The sequence below is a fragment of the Anoplolepis gracilipes genome, chromosome 4 (genome assembly GCF_047496725.1).
Source record: "Anoplolepis gracilipes chromosome 4, ASM4749672v1, whole genome shotgun sequence".
NCBI classification, from domain to species: Eukaryota; Metazoa; Arthropoda; class Insecta; order Hymenoptera; family Formicidae; genus Anoplolepis; species Anoplolepis gracilipes.
This window is the reverse complement of record NC_132973.1, coordinates 15,561,424-15,582,546: the sequence shown is the minus strand read 5'-3', so window position 1 is coordinate 15,582,546 and position 21,123 is coordinate 15,561,424. Positions and strand designations below refer to the sequence as shown.

General features: G+C 30.5%; 3 protein-coding genes and 1 pseudogene across 3 annotated transcripts; 2 read left to right on the top strand and 2 right to left on the bottom strand.

Moving 5' to 3' along the window:
- Positions 1-278: 278 nt before the first annotated feature.
- Pgi (glucose-6-phosphate isomerase) lies at positions 279-4,161 on the top strand. Its single transcript, XM_072890454.1, has 11 exons — positions 279-560; positions 875-968; positions 1,048-1,239; positions 1,361-1,441; positions 1,554-1,769; positions 1,881-2,120; positions 2,381-2,561; positions 2,644-2,762; positions 2,968-3,190; positions 3,713-3,779; positions 3,883-4,161. The coding sequence occupies exons 1-11, from the start codon at positions 430-432 to the stop codon at positions 4,004-4,006; spliced, it is 1,668 nt and encodes a 555-aa protein (XP_072746555.1). The 5' UTR covers positions 279-429; the 3' UTR covers positions 4,007-4,161.
- Positions 4,162-4,789: 628 nt separating this feature from the next.
- Positions 4,790-7,097, bottom strand: LOC140664875 (tuftelin-interacting protein 11-like; annotated as a pseudogene).
- An 839-nt stretch (positions 7,098-7,936) lies between these two features.
- On the top strand, positions 7,937-11,097 carry Dolk (Dolichol kinase). Its single transcript, XM_072889640.1, has 7 exons — positions 7,937-8,125; positions 8,362-8,615; positions 8,776-8,996; positions 9,068-9,256; positions 9,401-9,610; positions 9,694-10,021; positions 10,107-11,097. The coding sequence occupies exons 1-7, from the start codon at positions 8,046-8,048 to the stop codon at positions 10,238-10,240; spliced, it is 1,416 nt and encodes a 471-aa protein (XP_072745741.1). The 5' UTR covers positions 7,937-8,045; the 3' UTR covers positions 10,241-11,097.
- Positions 11,098-11,333: 236 nt separating this feature from the next.
- Positions 11,334-20,541, bottom strand: Syt4 (Synaptotagmin 4). Its single transcript, XM_072889641.1, has 6 exons — positions 20,280-20,541; positions 19,197-19,511; positions 18,073-18,446; positions 17,800-17,958; positions 17,027-17,344; positions 11,334-16,302 (listed from the first exon to the last, which is right to left on the bottom strand). The coding sequence occupies exons 1-6, from the start codon at positions 20,329-20,331 to the stop codon at positions 16,183-16,185; spliced, it is 1,338 nt and encodes a 445-aa protein (XP_072745742.1). The 5' UTR covers positions 20,332-20,541; the 3' UTR covers positions 11,334-16,182.
- Between the last annotated feature and the right edge of the window lie 582 nt (positions 20,542-21,123).

Genomic DNA, 21,123 nt, shown 5'->3' with positions numbered 1-21,123 from the left:
GCAATAAAACGTGATTCAAAATTCAGATCCTCTCAAAAGATTTTAATATTTTTGCTTTTTTTTAAATTCGGAATAGTACACACATACACACATACAAAAATATATTTGACATATATATATATATATATGTGTGTGTGTGGTGTGTCGCGCGATATATGTTTTTCTCTCATTCCAACTTCATTCTTCTCTCTTTCTCTTTCTCTCCCTCATTCATTCTTCTCCTTCCCTAATTTACTTTCTCACTTGTTCTCACTAGTATTCTCTCACTCCATTTGCTTTGCACAGCTGAGCGTAGTGCTTGACGGCGCAAGATCCAAGTCACCATCTTGGAAGTATAGTGACTATAGTAATAATAACTGGTGAGACCGGTAGCAGCATATTTTCACTCATCTTTTGAAGGTCACGCGCGGCTTACTTTAAATTACAAAAATGAAACCCAAGACGGATCTGTTGACCGAACCTGCGTGGATTCAATTGCAACAATACTTCGACAGTAATGGCCCGAAGATTAACATATATAATTTATTTCAGCAAGATCCTAAACGTTTCGAAAAATTTAGGTACGTGTCACTCCACCTTAAATATGACCTTGAGATGACCCCTTAAAGAGTACTTATTTTAAAGCGAAAAAATATTTTATAATATACATTTGATAACATTTATTATACACATAGGGAATCTTTTTACCAAATATTTAAAAAAATGTCGTAAATTTTTTATTAAATATAGAAAAGATATGATGCAAACTCTAAAGCTATTATTTTATATTTTATAACTCGAAATGTGGTTTACACTTTGCAAAGTAAATTTAGAAAAATTGATATGTATATTAAATGAATATTTATAATGAATATTATTTTTTTGTTAAAATCAGCTTGGAACTCGCTACACCACAAGATGGGCCAATTTTGTTGGACTACTCCAAGAATAGGATCAATGAAGAAGTACTTACATTATTATTCAACTTGGTATGAAATTTATTTGTATAAAATTATACTCTTCTTTATAGTATTTTTAAATGTTTAATCTCGCTGTATCGTTCTACAGGCTCGTACAAGAGAGGTAGAAGCTGCAAGAAATGCTATGTTTAATGGTGAAAAGATAAATTTCACAGAAAATAGAGCAGTTTTGCACATTGCTTTGCGTAACAGAAACAATACACCGATATTAGTAGATGGAAAGGATGTGATGCCTGATGTTAATGCAGTGTTACAGCATATGAAAAGTTTCACAAACGAGGTAAGATTTGCATAATTTGAATATATATTTTTGATATATACATAATATATTTATATAGATATTGATATATATATATATATATATATATATATATATATATATATATATAATATATTTATAGGTATTGACAAAAGAGTGGAAAGGATTTACAGGTAAACCTATTGAAGATGTTGTCAATATTGGAATCGGCGGTTCTGATTTAGTAAGCTATATAAAAGTTTTTTCTTGTTGAATAACTGTTAGATACTATTATATACATTTAGATTATTATATACATAAGATTTGATATTTATATATTACTTATATTTCAACAGGGTCCACTTATGGTAACCGAAGCTTTAAAAGCATATAGCATTGGACCTCGAGTTCACTTTGTTAGTAATATTGATGGCACTCATATAGTGGAAACTCTTAAAAAATTAAATCCAGAAACAACTTTATTCATAATAGCTTCCAAGACATTCACTACGCAAGAAACTATAACTAATGCAACCACTGCCAAAGTATGGCTTTTGAAAGCATTGAAAGATGTAAGTGCGAAATAAAAACAAATTACTAATACTAATTATATTTACATACATATATAACATTACATATATAATTATTATATATAATAATACATTATAATATTAAATATCTAGGAAGTTGCAGTCGCCCGTCATTTTGTAGCACTGTCGACTAATGGACAAAAAGTTAAAGAATTTGGTATTGATGTGAAAAATATGTTTGGCTTTTGGGATTGGGTTGGTGGACGTTATTCACTATGGTCAGCTATTGGCTTATCAATTTGTTTATCAATTGGTTTTGATAATTTTGAAAAACTTTTAAGTGGTGCACATTTTATGGATCAACATTTTTGTACCGCACCACTGGAGAAAAACGTAAGTCTAGTGTATAAAAAGGTCTGTATTCTGAACTCACATTTATCGCTAAATGTGCCTCTAAAAGTGTTTTTATACATGTATTTGTATACATTTAGGGACATATGTAACGATAAATGTGAGCTCAGAATACAGGCTATAGAATAGAATTCAAACTTCAGAGATTAATTTTGAAAAAAACCATAATCTTAATAAATATATATCTGACAACTAGTATAATTATTTTCTATATAATAATCTTAAAAATTAAAAATTTTTAGGCACCCGTCATATTAGCTTTACTTGGCATATGGTACCACAACTTTTATAAGGCAGAAACACATGCATTGTTGCCGTATGACCAATATCTACATAGATTTGCAGCTTATTTTCAACAAGGTGACATGGAAAGTAACGGAAAATATGTTACTCGTTCCGGAAAGACCGTAAATTATTCTACTGGTATGTCTTACAATATATATAATATATATAACGAATAAAACGAATATAAATTGCACATAATTTTAAAATCTACTATTTTTAGGACCAATTGTGTGGGGAGAACCAGGCACTAATGGGCAACATGCATTCTATCAGTTGTTACATCAGGGTACAAAACTTGTACCAGCAGACTTTATAATTCCTGTTCAAACTCAGAACGAGGTGAATAATTTTTAGTAGTAATATTAGACCATAGTAGTTATATTAAATATTTGCTATTATATAGTTAAAAAAATAAATATTTAAATTTATATTTTATTTAAAAACTAATTATTTATTTTTTTTTAATTCTTTATATATGATTCCTGTTTTCACTGTTCACTTAAATATCACTAGGTTTTTCATAAAGAATTTTTATTTGTTGCAGATTGCTCCGCACCATACGATTTTACTTGCTAACTTCTTAGCACAAACGGAAGCTTTAATGAAAGGCAAAAATGAGAACGAGGCTCGAGCAGAGTTGCAAAAATCAGGATTGAGCGCCGAGCAAATAAATTCAATATTACCACATAAGATATTTGAAGGAAACAGGCCAACAAACAGCATTGTGGTAAAGAAATTAACACCTTTTGTTCTTGGTGCTTTGATTGGTAAGTATGTCATTATTATTATTGATGTATATAAATTATTTGGCAGCTCAGTAATTGACGACAAAGTTATACTTTATGAAAGAAACAAAATGTCGACCTATAGGCAATTTGATGTATATATTTTCATATTTAAAACCACCTTTCTCAAGAATTATACAGTCACCTAGTTAAAAACATATAGTCGAATCTCTTATCCTACGACATTTTCAGTCCGGAATCTTCCCCTTAAACCTCTGATCTTACGACAAAAATTTGAGAGTAGAGGTATAATTCCCCTTTCGCGGTCGTAGCATGAGAGGATTTTTTATCGTAGGATAAGAGGTTTCGTAGCATAAGAGGGTCGTAGGATAAGAAGTCCGACTGTATATTTATTTAATTTATAGTATTTTACTTAATTTTTTTGAGAGACTATTTTCTTACATATTGTTACCATGATTTATTTGATTTTTGTATATATTGTATGATCTTATATATTTATATACAATTATTGTTTTTTTTTTATTATTGTTTTCTCTTTTTTAGCAATGTATGAACATAAAATTTTTGTACAAGGCATTATCTGGGATATTAATTCTTATGATCAATGGGGGTAAGAAAAACATTTTGCATGATTCAAATATTTTTCTTAATATGTAAAAGTATTTGAATCTTTTGTGCAATTCAACAGAAATTAATAACATTTTTATGTACAGTGTGGAGTTGGGAAAACAGTTAGCTAAAGCGATTGAACCAGAGCTGGTGAGCGCAAAAACTATTACAACGCACGATTCGTCAACTAATGGTTTGATAGCATTCGCTAAACGTTATAAAGCCTAAATACTTATTTATAGTAACATTCTGTTTTAAAATGTTGGAACAGACAGAATTGAATACATATAAATAGCTCTGTTGCAAGTTATCTCATATCAGAGTTTATGTAGTTGGTAAAAAAGATTGTGAAAATCAGAAAAATATAACTTGAAATACTTTTATTTATTTAGATTCTTGATTCCTTTCTCATTGCAATTTTGAGTTAATTAATTAGTTATAATATATAAATAAGATTAATTATGTTAAGATATACAGTACAAAAAAAATTTTATCGTATTTTTGAACAGATAAAAATTCCTAACAAAGAACATAAATGATATATTTAGATAAGTTAAAAACAGAAATCAAAAAATTTTAAAAAAAGTCAATATTAATTCAATATAACTACAGTAAAAGGAATCTTCATTATAAAAATGATTCGATCTAATTTAACTTGAAAAAAATAATATTTAACATATAGTCTGAGATACAATGTCTAACAATAAGATATATCGTTTTTGAATAGGTATAAATATTAGTTATAATCACACACTGAAGATGTTATTTAAAATATGTAAATGATTATAAATATCTTTAATATAAATATGTTATTAAATTAATTCTCTTGTTATAATTAATAATATTACAATAATCTTTAGTTGCTAATTAGTAAGCTTATTAGAATTGAGATAATTTGGGGCACTTTCTCATCGGGATTTTAAAAAAATCATATATAAATGAGAAAAAATGAGAATAACCTTATAAAATTTTGCTTAAAATATTTTTAAAAAAATTTAATATGTAATAATGTGTATACAAATTTCGTTTGATTTATAGCAAAAATCTTTTTATTTAAATCTTTATGATACTTTATTAGGTAAATAAATCGAGCACTTTGGAATTGATAACGAGCAAGCTGAATATAGAGTTTTAGTAGTTACAAATAATAATTTCTGTGTTATCATATGTTATGATAATAATGAAGCAGCTTAGGTTCTCCAAATGATACAAAACCATGTCAAAAGTATTTGAATAAGTTTGAATAACGAGTAAAAAATAAGTGTTAGTTTAAAAACGCTGCGCGATCGATGCTATTTGAGACATTGTTGGCTAAGTGCTCTCTAGGTTAGTTAAATACGAAACGTGTTCCAGTCCAAGTTGATGATTTTGTAACCTGATGACGGACCTATTCATCATGTCCAATGCTTTCTGGAAATGCTCTGTAAATCATATTATCATAATAAATTTTAATGAATAACAACTATGTGTCAGAAACAAAAATAATTTAAATTTGATATTACAATGGGCACACACATACAAAAGGATACAATACAAAGAAAGAAGGAATAATACTCATTTATAAAACTTATACGAATTATCTTAAAATTTTTTCATGTGCATTATAAAATATAGATCAATTACACACATGCACTATAAATTACGTGGCAATTATTTCTGATTTCAGAGTCTATACAAATATACGAAAATCAAAACGATTCATGAGATGTTAGTTTTTGTGGATAATTACATACCTTTTATCACTGATTCCGCCAATAACTTATTGCCGAACATATTTTTCCAACCATTAAACCAAACTGACACTTGATCGAAATTGTGTGAATGATTGAGCCATACTGCCAAAACATGCAACCATTTCGGAAAAAAGGCTCTGAGTAGTCCTGCCATGATATGAACAGGAATCAGCTTCTTCCACTCGTTCACCCAATTCCACCAAACTATATGCTGTTGACATGGCTTTATAACAAATTTGTTTAAAACTATTTCCAATTTTAGTAGAATGTTTTTGACTAAAAACGCTTCCATATCCTCCTTGGCAAACACTTTTGCCTAAGATTGCAGCATTAATCTAGCAGATCTATCCGATGGATGCCAACTTTCTAATACAAATCCAAGCTTTTTGTGTATTATTGGATAAATTAAATGATCCATACGATTTCCTAGTTTACATAAGAAACGATTGTTATTTATTTGTATGACTCTACATATAAATGTGAATCAATCTATACTTACGTAATAATGGCAACCAAGGATGAATTCATACATGGATGGATATAGTGTCTGTAATAGGATTCCATTCTTCCACTTCCAATCTCAATTTGGGCAAAACTAATGTATCTAATATATTTTCTAAAATCCAATTAGGCAATAATGGCATCCAATGTTCTATTAGTTCAATCAGAGGATAAGGCTGCCTGCATGTCCACTGCCTAATTCGTTTTTATGAATAAAAGGTATTAGAAAAGAGATATATGAAAATAACTATTTGTTTGTATATTTAATAAATGCAAAATGTTCCAAAAAGAAAGATCGAAAAATTAATTTAAGGATACATATTCACAAGGATATTATTCTCTACAATTTTTTTTTATACTACTATTAATTAAAGTTCATTATGAGAATAACTCACTGTATGGCTCGTCTAATTGATGGCATCCACGCGTCCCATACTAATTGATCGTACGGGTGCATAGTCTGTGTTTGGAGTGTGGTACTATCACAGACATCCATATTATAATCTAGATGTCTGTGGGTATTACTAGTTCTATTCTCTAAAAAAAAAACACTTCCATTGTTCAAATAATTCGATCGGTTGTTTCGGTTGCAAAAGCACGGATTCCAACTGAGCAAGCAATCTTTTATTGGTGGCGTTATAAAATTAACCAAATCACCTTCGTACGTTTTGTACTCTTCACAGTACTTGTGTTGCAAATTTTTAAAAGCTTCCGTGGTTTCTTGCAGAGACAATTCGTTTATTTCGTCCGTGATCATGAGTATATTTTCTGAGATATCAAATAATTGACCACGTTGATTCACGACTTTCGATAAATTCTTTTCAGCTTCTAAAAAAGCAACCACAATGCCCTTTAAATGCCTCATTCGTCGATAGTTTTGTATATTATTTTCCTCGCACATATCTACGAGTAAATTTAAATTATCCTGCAATTCGAGTAAAGCAAAATTCCCCTTAGATTTCTTATTAGACGTAGTCACAGTCTCATCAGGACATTGACATTAATGTATGTTCTGTGACCGCGTGGTCAAACGCGTGGTATCCACAGCAATGTAAACACAGTATATATATATATATAGTGGCGCAACTTTCTCAATTTTTTGTTGGCAAAAATGGAGTGCGCATGCGCGAAATAAGAGTTGTCCAATAAAGGAGCCTTTTCATGCTGACTCTCGACGCTCATTTTCAGCGTCAAAAGACATCACGTGACCAAAAATAAAAATACCAATTCGTCAATTTTGATCACGTGACCTGTTTTGACGCCAAAAATGAGCGTCAAGCGTCAGCATGTAAAGGCACCTTAACGCCATCTGATCTTCTCTTTCGCTTACTCTTGTTCTCTACTGTTGTTCGTTCTCTCTCTTACTCATTGATACATGTAAGCAATATATAATAACTCAAAATAATATATATTTTAATAAATAACATATAGAGAAATAAATTATTAATAATATATTTACAAAAGAAAAAAAATTACAAAAATAAAAGACATATAAAAGAAATATATTTAATTGTTATATTTTGAAATAAAAATAAAGCAAGAATATAAGAAAGAGAAAATTATAAATTATTTTTAAAATATTAAATGTAATGTTAAAGAAAATCATAATTAATCATAATTGTTAAAAAAATCACAATTATATATAATTATAATATAATTATATTAAATTTATTAATTATATTAATTTTATTAATATACAATTAGATGCAATTAATTATATTTTGCAATATACATAAGTATAGATAAGTATATATTATTCTGTTAAAGGTAAAAAGAATTAATTTAAAATTTTAATATTTTAAAAATAAAATAACATTTAAATTTAAATCCATCTTAATAAGTTTGCGTCGAGGATTTTCCATCTTGTTCTATAATTTATTTTGTTATAATTGAGCTGTTGATTACGACCAATGTATAGGATATAGGGGGTCATAGAGGTCACACATTTTTCCGTGTTCAAAGGTAGTGACGTTGGGTGGTGTTGACGTATTGCTGCTATGAAAAGTGATCTCTTTTAATCGAGAGAAAAAAAAATGGAGCTGGTAATAACACAATATGAATATCTTGAGCAAAAGATACTACAAAATGTCAAATGCAACGGCGTACAACATCGGTATGTTTGTCTTTTTCCCCCAAAATACGAGATAACCTTAAAACGTGAACCGGTTGTTTTCATTATGAATGTTATATTTTATTATAGCAATTGATATGTGTTTTTGAATCGATCGAGCTACATCATTTATGATGTAGCAATGATAATTGTTAATTATATTTACTGGCAATGATCGAATAGGATGTTAGGAGAATAAGGTTAGATTTATGTATATTTGTTTTTTAATATTTTTGCAGACCAAACGCGAGTAGCGGATTATGGTTGGGTATCTTGGTTGGTTTAAATGCCGTACTTACAATATGGAAAGAAGAGAACAGCTACTCTGAGATATGTTTGTCTGTAGGAACTACAGGCTGCGGTCTTGTTCTCTGTTCTATCTGCCTTTATATGCGGCTTTCGATGGAGAAAGTTGCAGCAAAAGATTTTCACGCCATATATTTTCTACCTGCCATTGTAACGACTTTGCTCTTCCTACTTGCAGCTAACCGAGGTATACTGATCCGCAAATTATTTCTTGAAAAATTTCTGATTATATTGTGTTATAAATATAAATAGCATGTGTTTGATACAAAGAATTGAATAATGAATAATACGTATAATAATTAGTTTTTTTGATTATATCTTTATATTAATTAAATAAATAAGAACAGGATTGCTAGTAAGTGTCGTATGGGGTTTAACTGTCGGGAGTCTGGGCACATGGAGTGTCCTGCAACTAATGTCAGCTTTTCCATATTGCTTCACAATGGGAGAGGCAACAGCAGTTATGCATAGTTTTGTTTTGTTTTTGATGTCAGCTATTACCAATTTACCCCTGCGATACCATTTACCTCCAATTCATGACAATGACATCAGCACAGTTTTGTTGCAGGTAGTAAAATGCAAAAATTCATTGCCCTGAGATATCTTGCATATCTTTTACATTTCCTTAACATATTACAGGTTGGAATACTGTATGTAGTGTTGGTGTGTCTCTTGTGTGGATATTTCCCTATCCTACGTAGTACAAGATACTTTTATTTAATGACAGTCAATCTCATATGTTTTATAACTCTTCCAATACTTTACATTATTCTCGATCAAAACCCAGTAATGTGGGTAATTTCTTTTGTTTTCAGCAGTCGTCAAAGGGTAAGCAATATACACAAAAATATAATGTTTTACTATATAATTTACATTACTTTTGAAAAATATATGAATTGTTTATGATACAGATATTATATAAAGAGATTATAAATTTAATAATCAGTTTTATTTTGATTTGAAATGTTGCAGATTGCAATAATTATATATTGGGCAATATGTCTTTTGCTAAGTATCTTTACAATAATTTATCAGATATCATCACAAAGCCAAGCTACAACCTCGACTAGAAAATATTTTCATATATTAGCGATATTTGTATATATCCCTGGCATGATATATGACTTGTCACTTTTATACCTTGCTAGTGGAGTGATGTTGGCACTATGTATTATTATTGAGGTACTTATAGTTATCACACACACGGTTATTTAAAATTTCCATTTATATTTCCAAATATGATAATTGTGATAAATTTACATTAGGTAATCCGATTTTTGAGTATTCCACCTTTGGGAGAAATTTTACAACAAGGATTTACTGTATTTGCCGATGATAAGGATTCATCCCTCTCTTTGACACCTATATATTTACTCTGCGGTTTATCGTTTCCTCTGTGGATGCCAACTAATAATTTGACACTATTGGTATTACTTAGTGGCGTGCTAACAGTAGGAATTGGTGATACTGCTGCTAGTTTTGTCGGTAGCAGATGGGGTTCGCACAAATGGTTGGACACAGAGAAAAGTGTTGAAGGCACTGTTGCATGCTTATTTTCCCAAGTTTGCATAATATTTGGTCTAGCATATTGTGGTAGATATTTCAACTCTTATATTTTTTCGACACTTTTTTACTCCTAAAACTGTTGCTTATTTTTGGTTATTTATATTTGTGCTAGGTTTTGTGGACAATTACCGGTTACTGCTGAGAAGCATTCTGGGAACTGTATCAATATCGTTGATCGAAGGGCGCACAAATCAAATGGACAATCTGGCTTTGCCATTATTAATGTACGGATTTTTGATGATATAAGCACGTATTGTTCTTCCAAATTCAATGGCTTAGTGCAAACATTAGTTTAAACTAGTTTTTAAAGATATAATATATTATCATTTTATAGCTAATTTCTAACCGTCTTCTATAACCATGAAAATATAAATAACTTTCACAGAACGTTTTTAATAGTCCTTTTTGCTGTCAGATTGTACATTAAAAGTAACACTATTGAGTGATGAGTATACATAATTGTATTCAACAAGCCGTTGTGCTGTGTATATTACACAATCAAAGATTGCAGATGGCTGATAGACTGTTTAATTTGTTAGAGATTTTAGCATTATTTTTAATTTATTGATTGTGCAAAATAAAACATGTATAATTGGCGTTTAGTTAGAAAGATGCAACAAATGAGAAATATTGTAATTATACATATATGTATATTATATTGTTAAGCGATAACACAGTACAAATATGTATATTTATAAAAGCATGACACATATATGTGTATGTGTATATATATATATATATATATATATATATATATATATATATATATATACATATACATGTATGTGTGTATGTGTGTCTATATATATATATAAATATATATAAATGTAAAATGTATTGATATTTATGCAAAGACTCGAATTATACAATGTGTAAAAAATTGCATAGACAAATGCGATCGATCCAAATAGGAGATGAATGTGGGGATTATGTATCAAATGTAAGTTTTACTAACTTATACTTTCTTAAGGTTTTGGAAAAACCGATTACGTGCCTGACATATTTCGCTCATTCCCAACAAAGCATTTTTTATATATAAGTCTTGTGAATTTTTCGATTAAGTTATTAATATATAATATAAATAAAATATATTTTTCTAATTATTTAATCATTGTTCTTCTTTACATATCGCTTATATATATGTATAAAATATAAGAAAAATCGCTTAACATGTTATATATTTTTCAAGAAATTTGATTTAAATAGATTTTATTAGATTTTCGATTAACTTTAATATATTAATTTATCGTATCTTTTTTATTATATCTTTAAGATTGTTTTGATTTTTTTAAAAGAACAGGGCACTTGGTGATTCGTGAAATAATCATTTATTGAGATGTTTATTTTAGCGTTTTATTGACCACACAGCCTTAAAATTTGCTCACGCACATTATTTCCTCGCGCGTACGCCGCACTCTTTAACCTAATAATATAATATTCACGAATGCTTAAAAAGCACCGATACTTTATTAATTCGGCGTAACATAAAAAATAGAGAGAGAAAGAAGAAATTTTGGCGTACAGTATACATATATACATACATAAAACTTATGTGTGATATTTACTAAGTAATAATTTAATAATATGTATTAATACATCACGAATTTAATTTAGCTTTATTTTCTTATTGTTTTGATCATTCCAATAGTTCGTTAAATTATTTAATTTTGATGAAATTAATGTTTATTTAATTATAACAATTATCGCGAGACGAGCTGATTTGTTGCGATAGTAAAAGGTGAAAAATTGTCCGTGCGATTTTTGCAAAATCATATGCGATTGCAATCTTTAAAAAATTAGAATATTTTTATTATAATGTACAATTATCTTTACTTATTGTATAACAACAAAAAGAAGACGCGCAAGAGAGAGAATACATAAAAGAATCGAAATAATTTTAAATGATGAATTAACAAGAACGATGATTTTCGAGCATTATACCGACGGTCATTATGTTACAGTGTGTCTGCCGATCTCGGGCAATCTTTTCTTAATCACAATCCTTGATCTTAAAGAGATCTTAGAGAGATTAGTTTGGAGATTAATATATCGATAATTTCTCATATTCGCAGAACGATTTTGCATAAGATCGTTCGTAATCTTCACAAGAGAACGACAGACAGGATGTACATGCGTTGTATCGCTACGTAAACTACTTATATATGCTTCTTTTATATATATATGTATATATATATATATATATATATATATATATAAGTAGTTGTATTTGTAATTGTATATATAGCAATTAAATAAATATCATGAAATTCTCGATCGTGTAATGCCATTTGTTTCTCAGTGGATCGCCGTGTAAGACGACGACGTGTGTCGTGTTTCACTATCTTAAAACGTACGTAAAACATATTCGGTGTATCTCTTGAGTCTCTTCGTGTGATATATTGCGACTTTTCTGTCATACTTTCGATCGCGATATCCGGATACATTTCTATTATTACTCGCTTTCAATTTTTGTAAAGATCATAACTCGATATTCGCATTTTTTTCGCGCGCATCACAGTCCTCCCGTCCTTATCGCTGCGAAGAAAGGACAATGGATAATAGAGTGCACAGTGTGAATCTTATTTAAATTTGGAGGATGAAAAAAATATTTTATGTGTGAATGCAGAAATAAACTGCATTCTTTTTTTTTAATTATAATATAAAGAATTATATTTGTATGGAATGGCTACTAAGAAAAAAAGGGAAAAAAATTATGTTAATTTTTGCAACACGAGAAAAATATAATTTTGTTTTTAAATAATGAAATTGAAAAATAATAAAAATTTGTTGTTTCTCTGTTTATAATACACATTGATTTATTTAATATAGAAGCATTATTAAGAATTAAACTTTCGAAACTTGTTGATAAAACTCTTGATATTTGTTTTTAAAAATGTTAAAGAAAGTTTATTTTATTGTAAATATTTATATGCGTAAAGACGAAGATTACTGTTAAACAAATAAATATAAAAATATCAAAGTTGATTGTTTATATATAATGTGGAAATAGATATAAGATATGTATGACATATATTAAGTTATTTTAAGTTATTTTGTGTCTATTTATATGAAAAATTCAATACTGTATGCCATATATCACTTAATAATCTAGTAATTGTGATATTAATATTTTAAGAGATAATTAAAACATTATGCCTATATAAGTACGTGCAACTGCATGCTAAATAAAATATCCTTGCTCTTCTAAATTGAATAAGTTTCGCACTGTGGAGGAGTGAATTGCGGTAAAAAAATAAACTTTCATTAATTATGCGTTGCTGATTATTGACTTTCATGTTCGAAATGTTTCGCGCTATCTTGCGATCTGCGAGCGTTGATTTGAATTAAAAAAAAATCGATATCTTATAATATATTATATCTATAGCAGCATTAGCTAAAGAATTAACATAAGGACACGTAGAATTGTATTGACGTGTCAAACAAATAAAAAGTTCAATTTTAAAATGTGCAATTAAACTTTTTATCAAAAAGAGATGAGCAGGAAGTGTATATCCTCCAACTATCTTACTTCCGATGCATAACGAAACTAATCATAAAAGTGATGATTAATTTTTTAAAATGTCAACACCGAATATTAAAACAGTAATTTAATTTAAACTTTAAAACTTTACCATCATGATAAAACTAATTGTAAGTACGATTCGATCGATTCAGTGATTCGACGCACACGAGAATAATTTAAGTCGCACGGAATTTCGCGTTGCATTTGTAATATTCTAAAGTTTAAATTAAACTACGGTTTTGATGCTCGATGTTGTATTGTGTTTTAAAAAATCCATCTCATTACTTTCTGTGACATATACATACGACATATACACGGCATCATTAATGTCTCCAGACATAAATTTACATATTAGGGCGTATGCATATTATTATACGGGAAATACGTATATGATTGCCGCGCATAAATTTACATGCTAAGGCATTAATGATTCCATGCGTACATTAAATTTTTTCTTGCCGATTAGACAAGGGTCAAGTCAATTCATCACTTTTCGCGTTTCGTTATATATGTACAATCGCGATGCGGGCTGAGACTATATTCGTAGTCCAGCTACTCTTAAAAGCAACAGAATACTCGATTCTTGTTTACTATCGTTTCGTCGCAAGAATAGAAAGGCGATTATGAACAGAGTAAATCAAAATCCGAGGCTTCTCTCGATACATTCTCCGAAACATCGTAATTTCTTGATTTGTTCGATTCTAATTTTATAAGATAATTTTTTAAGGCTTGCTGCGATAGTATGTTACATTATGTAAACGCACACATTTACTCGTTTATATTTCGCTTCATTGTGAGAATAGAAAAACGATTATGAACGAAAGCATTTAATCTTGAAGTATTCTTCTAATTCTTATTGTAATGATATACATATTACATATATATACGGAAATTTTCTATGTAATGTAAGCGAAAACTTAAAATCAGACTGTTGTACAATATTTAGCGATAGATTTGGTGAAGATACGAGCCTTGAATTTTTTTTTGTCGGTCTCTCTGATTGTAAGATAATGTACTCGCTCGCAGTTTGCATTTAACGAGATAAACACGTTTTAACTTCATATTTTAAAAGTGGCGTAACTTTTCTACTATTAAGGAGGTACAAACATCTAAATAGATTGGTAAATCGATTTTTTTCACGTTCTATATTTTTCACGTTCAATTTTTTATGTTTTAAAAATACTCTCAAAATGTCAAATTGAAATTTATTTAAATAATAGAGATACGTATAACGGTTTTTCAAAAAAATCAAGAATATATTGTATATATATTTTTTTAATTAAAAAAATTTTATTTTAAAAGGCCTTGTATTTAGAAAAAAAAAAAAAATTAAAAATAGAAAGACGGCCGTCACTTTCGTCATTTTAGGTGCATGTACCCTCTTAAACGCGGATAAGCAATATGTTTCGAGGACTTGCAATATTATTAGCATCTACAAAGGAAAAAAATGAAACAAAATATAATAATGTAAAATAAAAATATATAATTTCTCTTTTGCGTGCGCACATAAATGTCTATACAAGTTAAAAATGTACAGATTTTTATTTTAATTTTTTTCTAGCTTTGAAAATGTGGAGCGGAAAAGGGAGGCCTCTTTCATTATTCTCTTTTAGGGCCAAGAATTTACGGTTACGCCACTGCGTAAAATATACACTGTCTTTAATGTGATACGTCGCTCTGCGGTCTCGTGAAATACGATGAATCATGTAAATAAACTAAAGCAAATATCAAATTCAAATGCGTGCACCGGTGTACATTTTTAAAGCCATTGTACACAAATTTATTACATGCAGAAGTATTGCATGAAAGTGTCTTGATCTAAATAATCTAGCGTAAATTCTGTCACGCTGTAATGAAGCTGAGCCTTTTATTAATGAACCGGTTTTATGTTACACTCACGTTTTTATTTTGTTCAAGATCATTTTTAATATACACCGGTGTATTCTACTCAAATTTGCTGTAGAAGATAAGAATTTATCTGCTTCATATTTATTTATATGACATAATACATACATATTTAGCAATCGAAAGGTCGACCGCTTCGCACGCATCAACACTCCTTTTTCATAATCTTGTTACTCAACTGGTCGGGAATCTTAATTCTATGTTTATATCGTAAAGCATTCTGCAGAAGCCGTCATCCCGTAATCGCATGTATAATTATACGTATAAGAACATATAAAAATTTTAGAGTTAAATAATATTTCTTTAAATCTCTTAATATTTAATTTTCAAGCGTTAAATTTTTAGATATTTTACTGATAGTTTTACTGATATTTTATTGATTAATATTGATATTAATCTGAGATTATATGTGTAAACAAAAAGTGGCTTAAGTGAAACTTTTTTATATTGTTATTATGACTTTTAATGAATTAAGGGAAATATCATGTTTAAAATTTTTTAAATCCATCTACTATAAACATTGTGTATACCATTTTCATTTGCAGATTAAAAAATTTTTTCAGATGTCAGCGATTATGGGTGGACGAGCTATTCATTTCAAGCCTAATATACATTGAGTATTAGGTTTACAAAACAGACACCCCTACCTTATTGTAGGGTTTCAAGGGTCGGATCAGTGATTTCATAGCGAAGGATATGGAGTTTCTAGAGAAATCGGAGATGTGGGAGCTCTGATACGTATATAGGGCCAGGAGACCGGTTACTCCCGCAGTTTGTGCCAATCGGCTATCTGTCGTCGCGGTGAGCTGCATACCTCCTTCCAATGGTTTACAGCGGAACCTTGACATTTTGGTCCACCAAATTCTAGCCGGCCAATTACCTACACGAATCATATATTTTTTTTTTTTTTTTTTACGATTCGTCCTTCGCGATTAACAACTTATCTTAATATGATAAAAATTTTCTATTTCGAAAAACAACAAATGTAAATGATCTTATACAAGTTTTTAATAGTTAATATATTTATAATTCTATAAAGCTAAAAAAATAAGAAAAATATAAATATATTAAGTTAAGCTAGTGCTTCATATGAAAATATTAGTGATTCTTTTAATCATAATTTTTGTTTAATTTGAAGACGATTTTCTTTTTATTGTATAAACATCAAACAGTATTATTATTTATCTAACCTTTTTAATTATTAAAATTGCAAATCTTTTTTCAAATAAAACTTTAAATAAAAATTCTATTAAATAAAATTCTATTAAATAAAATAATAATTATTTAAAACAAATTATTGTGCAGAATATGATTTTGTCATCTGTTTTCTTTGAAATTTAATTTGTCAAACATCAATTGAGTTTCTAAAAATTACTTAAAAATAATAAATGTATCTCGATATTTTTTCTAAGAAAGAATCAATTGTAAATCGTAGAATTTACTAAATAGCATATATATATATTTACTTTTTTTGGAATACTCTGCAAATATGACTTTATAGAAGTTGAGATAGATATTTATACACATACTACACAAAACGCATATTAATCAATAACAAAGCGAACAAAATATCGTGCTTTAAATGACAGAAGCGTGAAATTTACCTCATTTTTCGTAACTCGATCCCAGTCCAGTAGCATGAACTCGAGGCTGACGTTGTTGAGTCCGTCCGCACCGTTCGGTATATCGAAGACGAAAGACTCATTGAACACCGGACTGAGCGTACGTTTCTTCACGTGCGTCTTCTTCTTGGCGATACGTTGCTGATTGTATAGAAGATAAATCTTCACGTACGGATCAGCGAGTCCGGTCACATCCATCTTGGGTAGATTTCGCGCTTTTAACACCACCACTGTCAGGCGGCTAGTGACCGGTTGCCAGCAAAGTGAGACCAGCAATTCTCCTCTTCCTTGTGACTGTATCTAAAAAGGAATAAGGGAAAAGAAAAGAAAAATTATTCGCGCGAAATGCAATATTTATAATATCTATAAATATGTAGTGCCCCATTCTATTTTTTTCAATGTCTTCCAATAAAGAGTTTTTAGTCGACAAAATATATTTTTCTTCAACGAAAATATTTGAAGCAACTTTTTGAATAATTAATGATTAAAAATAAGAAACATTAGTAATAAATTAAATATCAGGAGAAAAGGTAATGATAGAATTAAAAGTAAATTAAGCACATAATTATATTAAAAATTATAATCTTTATAATTATATTTTTTAGACAAGTTTCAAGCGAATTTTACTTGAATAAAAGAAAATAGCTAATAAACTGTGTTTATAAAAGTACTTACTGGTTTTTTGTAGGATATATTGTATTATCTAAATACATATTACGTTATTTATTTTTTCAGATCATTTTCAAGATATTTACCTTCAAACTTCTAGGGCATATTTTTCGACAGAGAGATATTTCCTGATTATCCGCGTCTTCTAAACCGGGCACTGATGATAAAGCACATGTCAGTTCTCCGATAATATCATCGCGAGAGTATCTGTCGAAACTCAGCACGATGAAGTGTAAGCTAATTTTCTGCAATCACAATTATCAAGTAGATTCAAGACTTTTCTTTTAAGGTAACAATTTTATTATCATCTTAATTAGAAATTTATACACGCGAGAAATGCAGTTTTAGCGTAACTCTACCTGAAGTTGACTCTGTGATATGCCGAAAAATGTGAAATCCTCATCGTACACTGGATCTCTAGTATTTCTAAGGACTCTAGTTTTCACGTGATGCTGTTTTTCGGGCAATAATTGCAATTTCACGTAAGGATCACTGGTTGCGTTTTGCTGGCCCCTGGCGGGTAGCCCTTTACATTTCACCACTGTCACCGCGAGCGCATTCTGTTCGCTTCGATATCGTAGCTTGAAGAACAGCTGGCCCAGATTATCCTTGTTATTTTCCGCTGTTTGACTCTTTTCACGCTCAACCTTTTCGTTATTTTCCAGCTCAGCCTTGTCGCGCTCATTCTCTATACTTACAGCAACTTCGACGGGCGGTGTCTGCACCGGCGTACCTATATATTTATTGCAAAGCTATTGCTTAATAATTTCTCAAAGTAAAATAAAATGAAATAAATTGTAAGAGCTATATAGGAGATTGAAGAAAATTATAGTTTTTTTTAGATTGAAAAAACTATAGTAAAATATCGAGGAGACAGGAATTATTTTGAAGGTATTAATTTTTGCACTTGTGCAATCTCTGTAGAAAGATTTAAAAAGTAATTGCAATTGTATATAATGGGTCAATAATTGTGCAGCGATAAGAAGTTTTATGAATCTAAATGATAAGAATGGTTCCATTTTGAGAGCTTAAAATTAGAGAGTTATATATATTTAAAGAATCTTTGAGTAGCTAATTTATTATTGAAATATTTATATTGCTTGATAGAAAGAGTAATAGTTTTGAAAAAAATAATTAAAATAAAAAATAATCCATTATAATGCAAAAAAGATGAAGACATGACACATTACACCCAAAAGGATAATCTATTTTTACCCAACAGCGCACACAAAAAAAGATTAAAGTAGTCAGCGATTTTTATAACACAATCAAATTTTTCTATGAAGAGATCTTATTTTTTACTATTAAAAAGAAAAATAGAAATGAAAGATAATCCAGAAAAAAGAGTAAAAAAAGCATTAAAAAAATAAAGAATGTGACACTGATCGATTATTCGTTTTGGAAACGAAACAGTGTTCAGTATCGTGGTAACACATATCGTGACTAATTAATTATTTCATCATTATGTTATTACAGATGTTACCTGAACTCTGTGGTGTTCTGGGCTGAGATGTAGGATTCGAGGACTGAGATCCAGTCGGACTGGGTGTTTGTCCACTGGAACCGGGAGGACTCTTGGCCGGTCCCGTCGGCGATGGGCTCTTCTTCAAGTAGTGGCTTGTACTTCCGGGGCTCTTAACCGCTGTCGGCTTCCGGTGCGGCGGTCTAAACGCCAGGGACTTGTCGCAGCTTAGTTTGGTGTGTTCGCGACGTCGTCGGCAGAGCCACCAGGTCATCGCGACGGCGCATAATAAGAAAGCGGCGCCAAGACATAGCGTCACCAGCGTCGCCGTCGAGACTATAATCACACGTTCTTCGATTTCACCATCGTAATTGCATGAAAGATTTATCACTACAAAAACGCAGCATCACGTGATGTCGCACGAGGATAATAAGAGAGAGAGAGAGAGAGCACGAATTATATGTCAAGTATTATTGCGATTATCCTCTATGAAAAATGAGACCTCGCGACATGATGAAACACACATTAAGAAGACACTTGGAATTCTTTAACATTTTTTTATATCTTTCTCGATAACATTAATTAATTTCATGACGTATTCCGATATATTATGTAAACGTGAAACAAAAAGAACAATTATTATAAATTGCCTGAATGCATCGCGTGACACAACATACGTTAATTACTGCGATACTCCGTAATTTACATAGACGAGTTAGTCAATATTGATAAGTATGTGTGCTCCATTAAACATACCAGCACTTTCCACAACGAAATTATGCATCGAAAAATCACCATAATGGATTGGGGAGTATCAAAGGTCCAAACTTTAGATTCGATTTTATTACAGTGTCGGGGAGAATTATGATTACCGCGTGATTCTTCCAGGAATTACGCAGTTGCAATCAAGGGGCTAACAGCTGTCCTCCATTCTGAACGAATGTCGTCGTAAGATATTGTATTGCGAGTGGTGGATAAACAATTTTTGTCGATTTTCTGACACTGATTGCGCACACGATGAACAAAAGAGATGAAGCTATTGCATTTAATATTGATGAGAGATGTCAGAAGAAATGAAAAAAAGAAACATCCGGCGACACTTACCAGGCTCGACAGGTCGAATGAGGGGTCCACCCTCCGTCACTCCACCGACCATCTTCGGCCACGCTGCTACCTGGAGCGCTTTGAAGGGATGACTTTTTATCCGCCCTTAGATCCGGTCACGGTGCACCGAACGAATATTTACGGGCGGCGTGCGGCCCGTCGTCCGCGGTACTCTACCTTCCGATCGTCGGCCGAAATGCGCGCGGATCAATAGCCCTCCCGTGGAGCGGAGCTTGCGCGGAGAGGATGACGTGCCGCCACCGACGGCGAAGAAACCACCGACGGCGTCATCGGAAGAATGCGACGGTCCGCGAGATGAAATGGGGTGGTCCCGCGGGGGTCACCCGCAGGATTGCAATCCGCGCGACTGACGCACAATCTGGGTTTTGAATGATCAATTTATAATCAATGTATGTGTGTGAACAAGTAATTAATTACGTTCGATCTCTCAATGTTCGTTAAATTCCTTTCTCAATTTTGGAAAATATTGTTTTATGTTTCATAAATTGAATGTAACTGATCTTGATTTATTATTTTCACAGATATATATATATATATATATATATAAATATATACAAGATTTTTTGTGCATATACAGACTGAGTCAATAAAAATTATCATATTCTTCTAAAACATGTCTTTTATAAAAAATTGTTTCGGATTAAGATCAGTTCTAGAAATATTTTTCTGTAAAACTCACATTTTAGAATTTATTAATTAATGTAATAATTTTTAACTTATTTCTATACATTTTGAAATTCTTCGTATACAAGTCTCAATTTTAAATAAAATTTTTAAAAGAAATGATCTTAAAATAAAAAAATTTGTCGAAATATTCTTATAC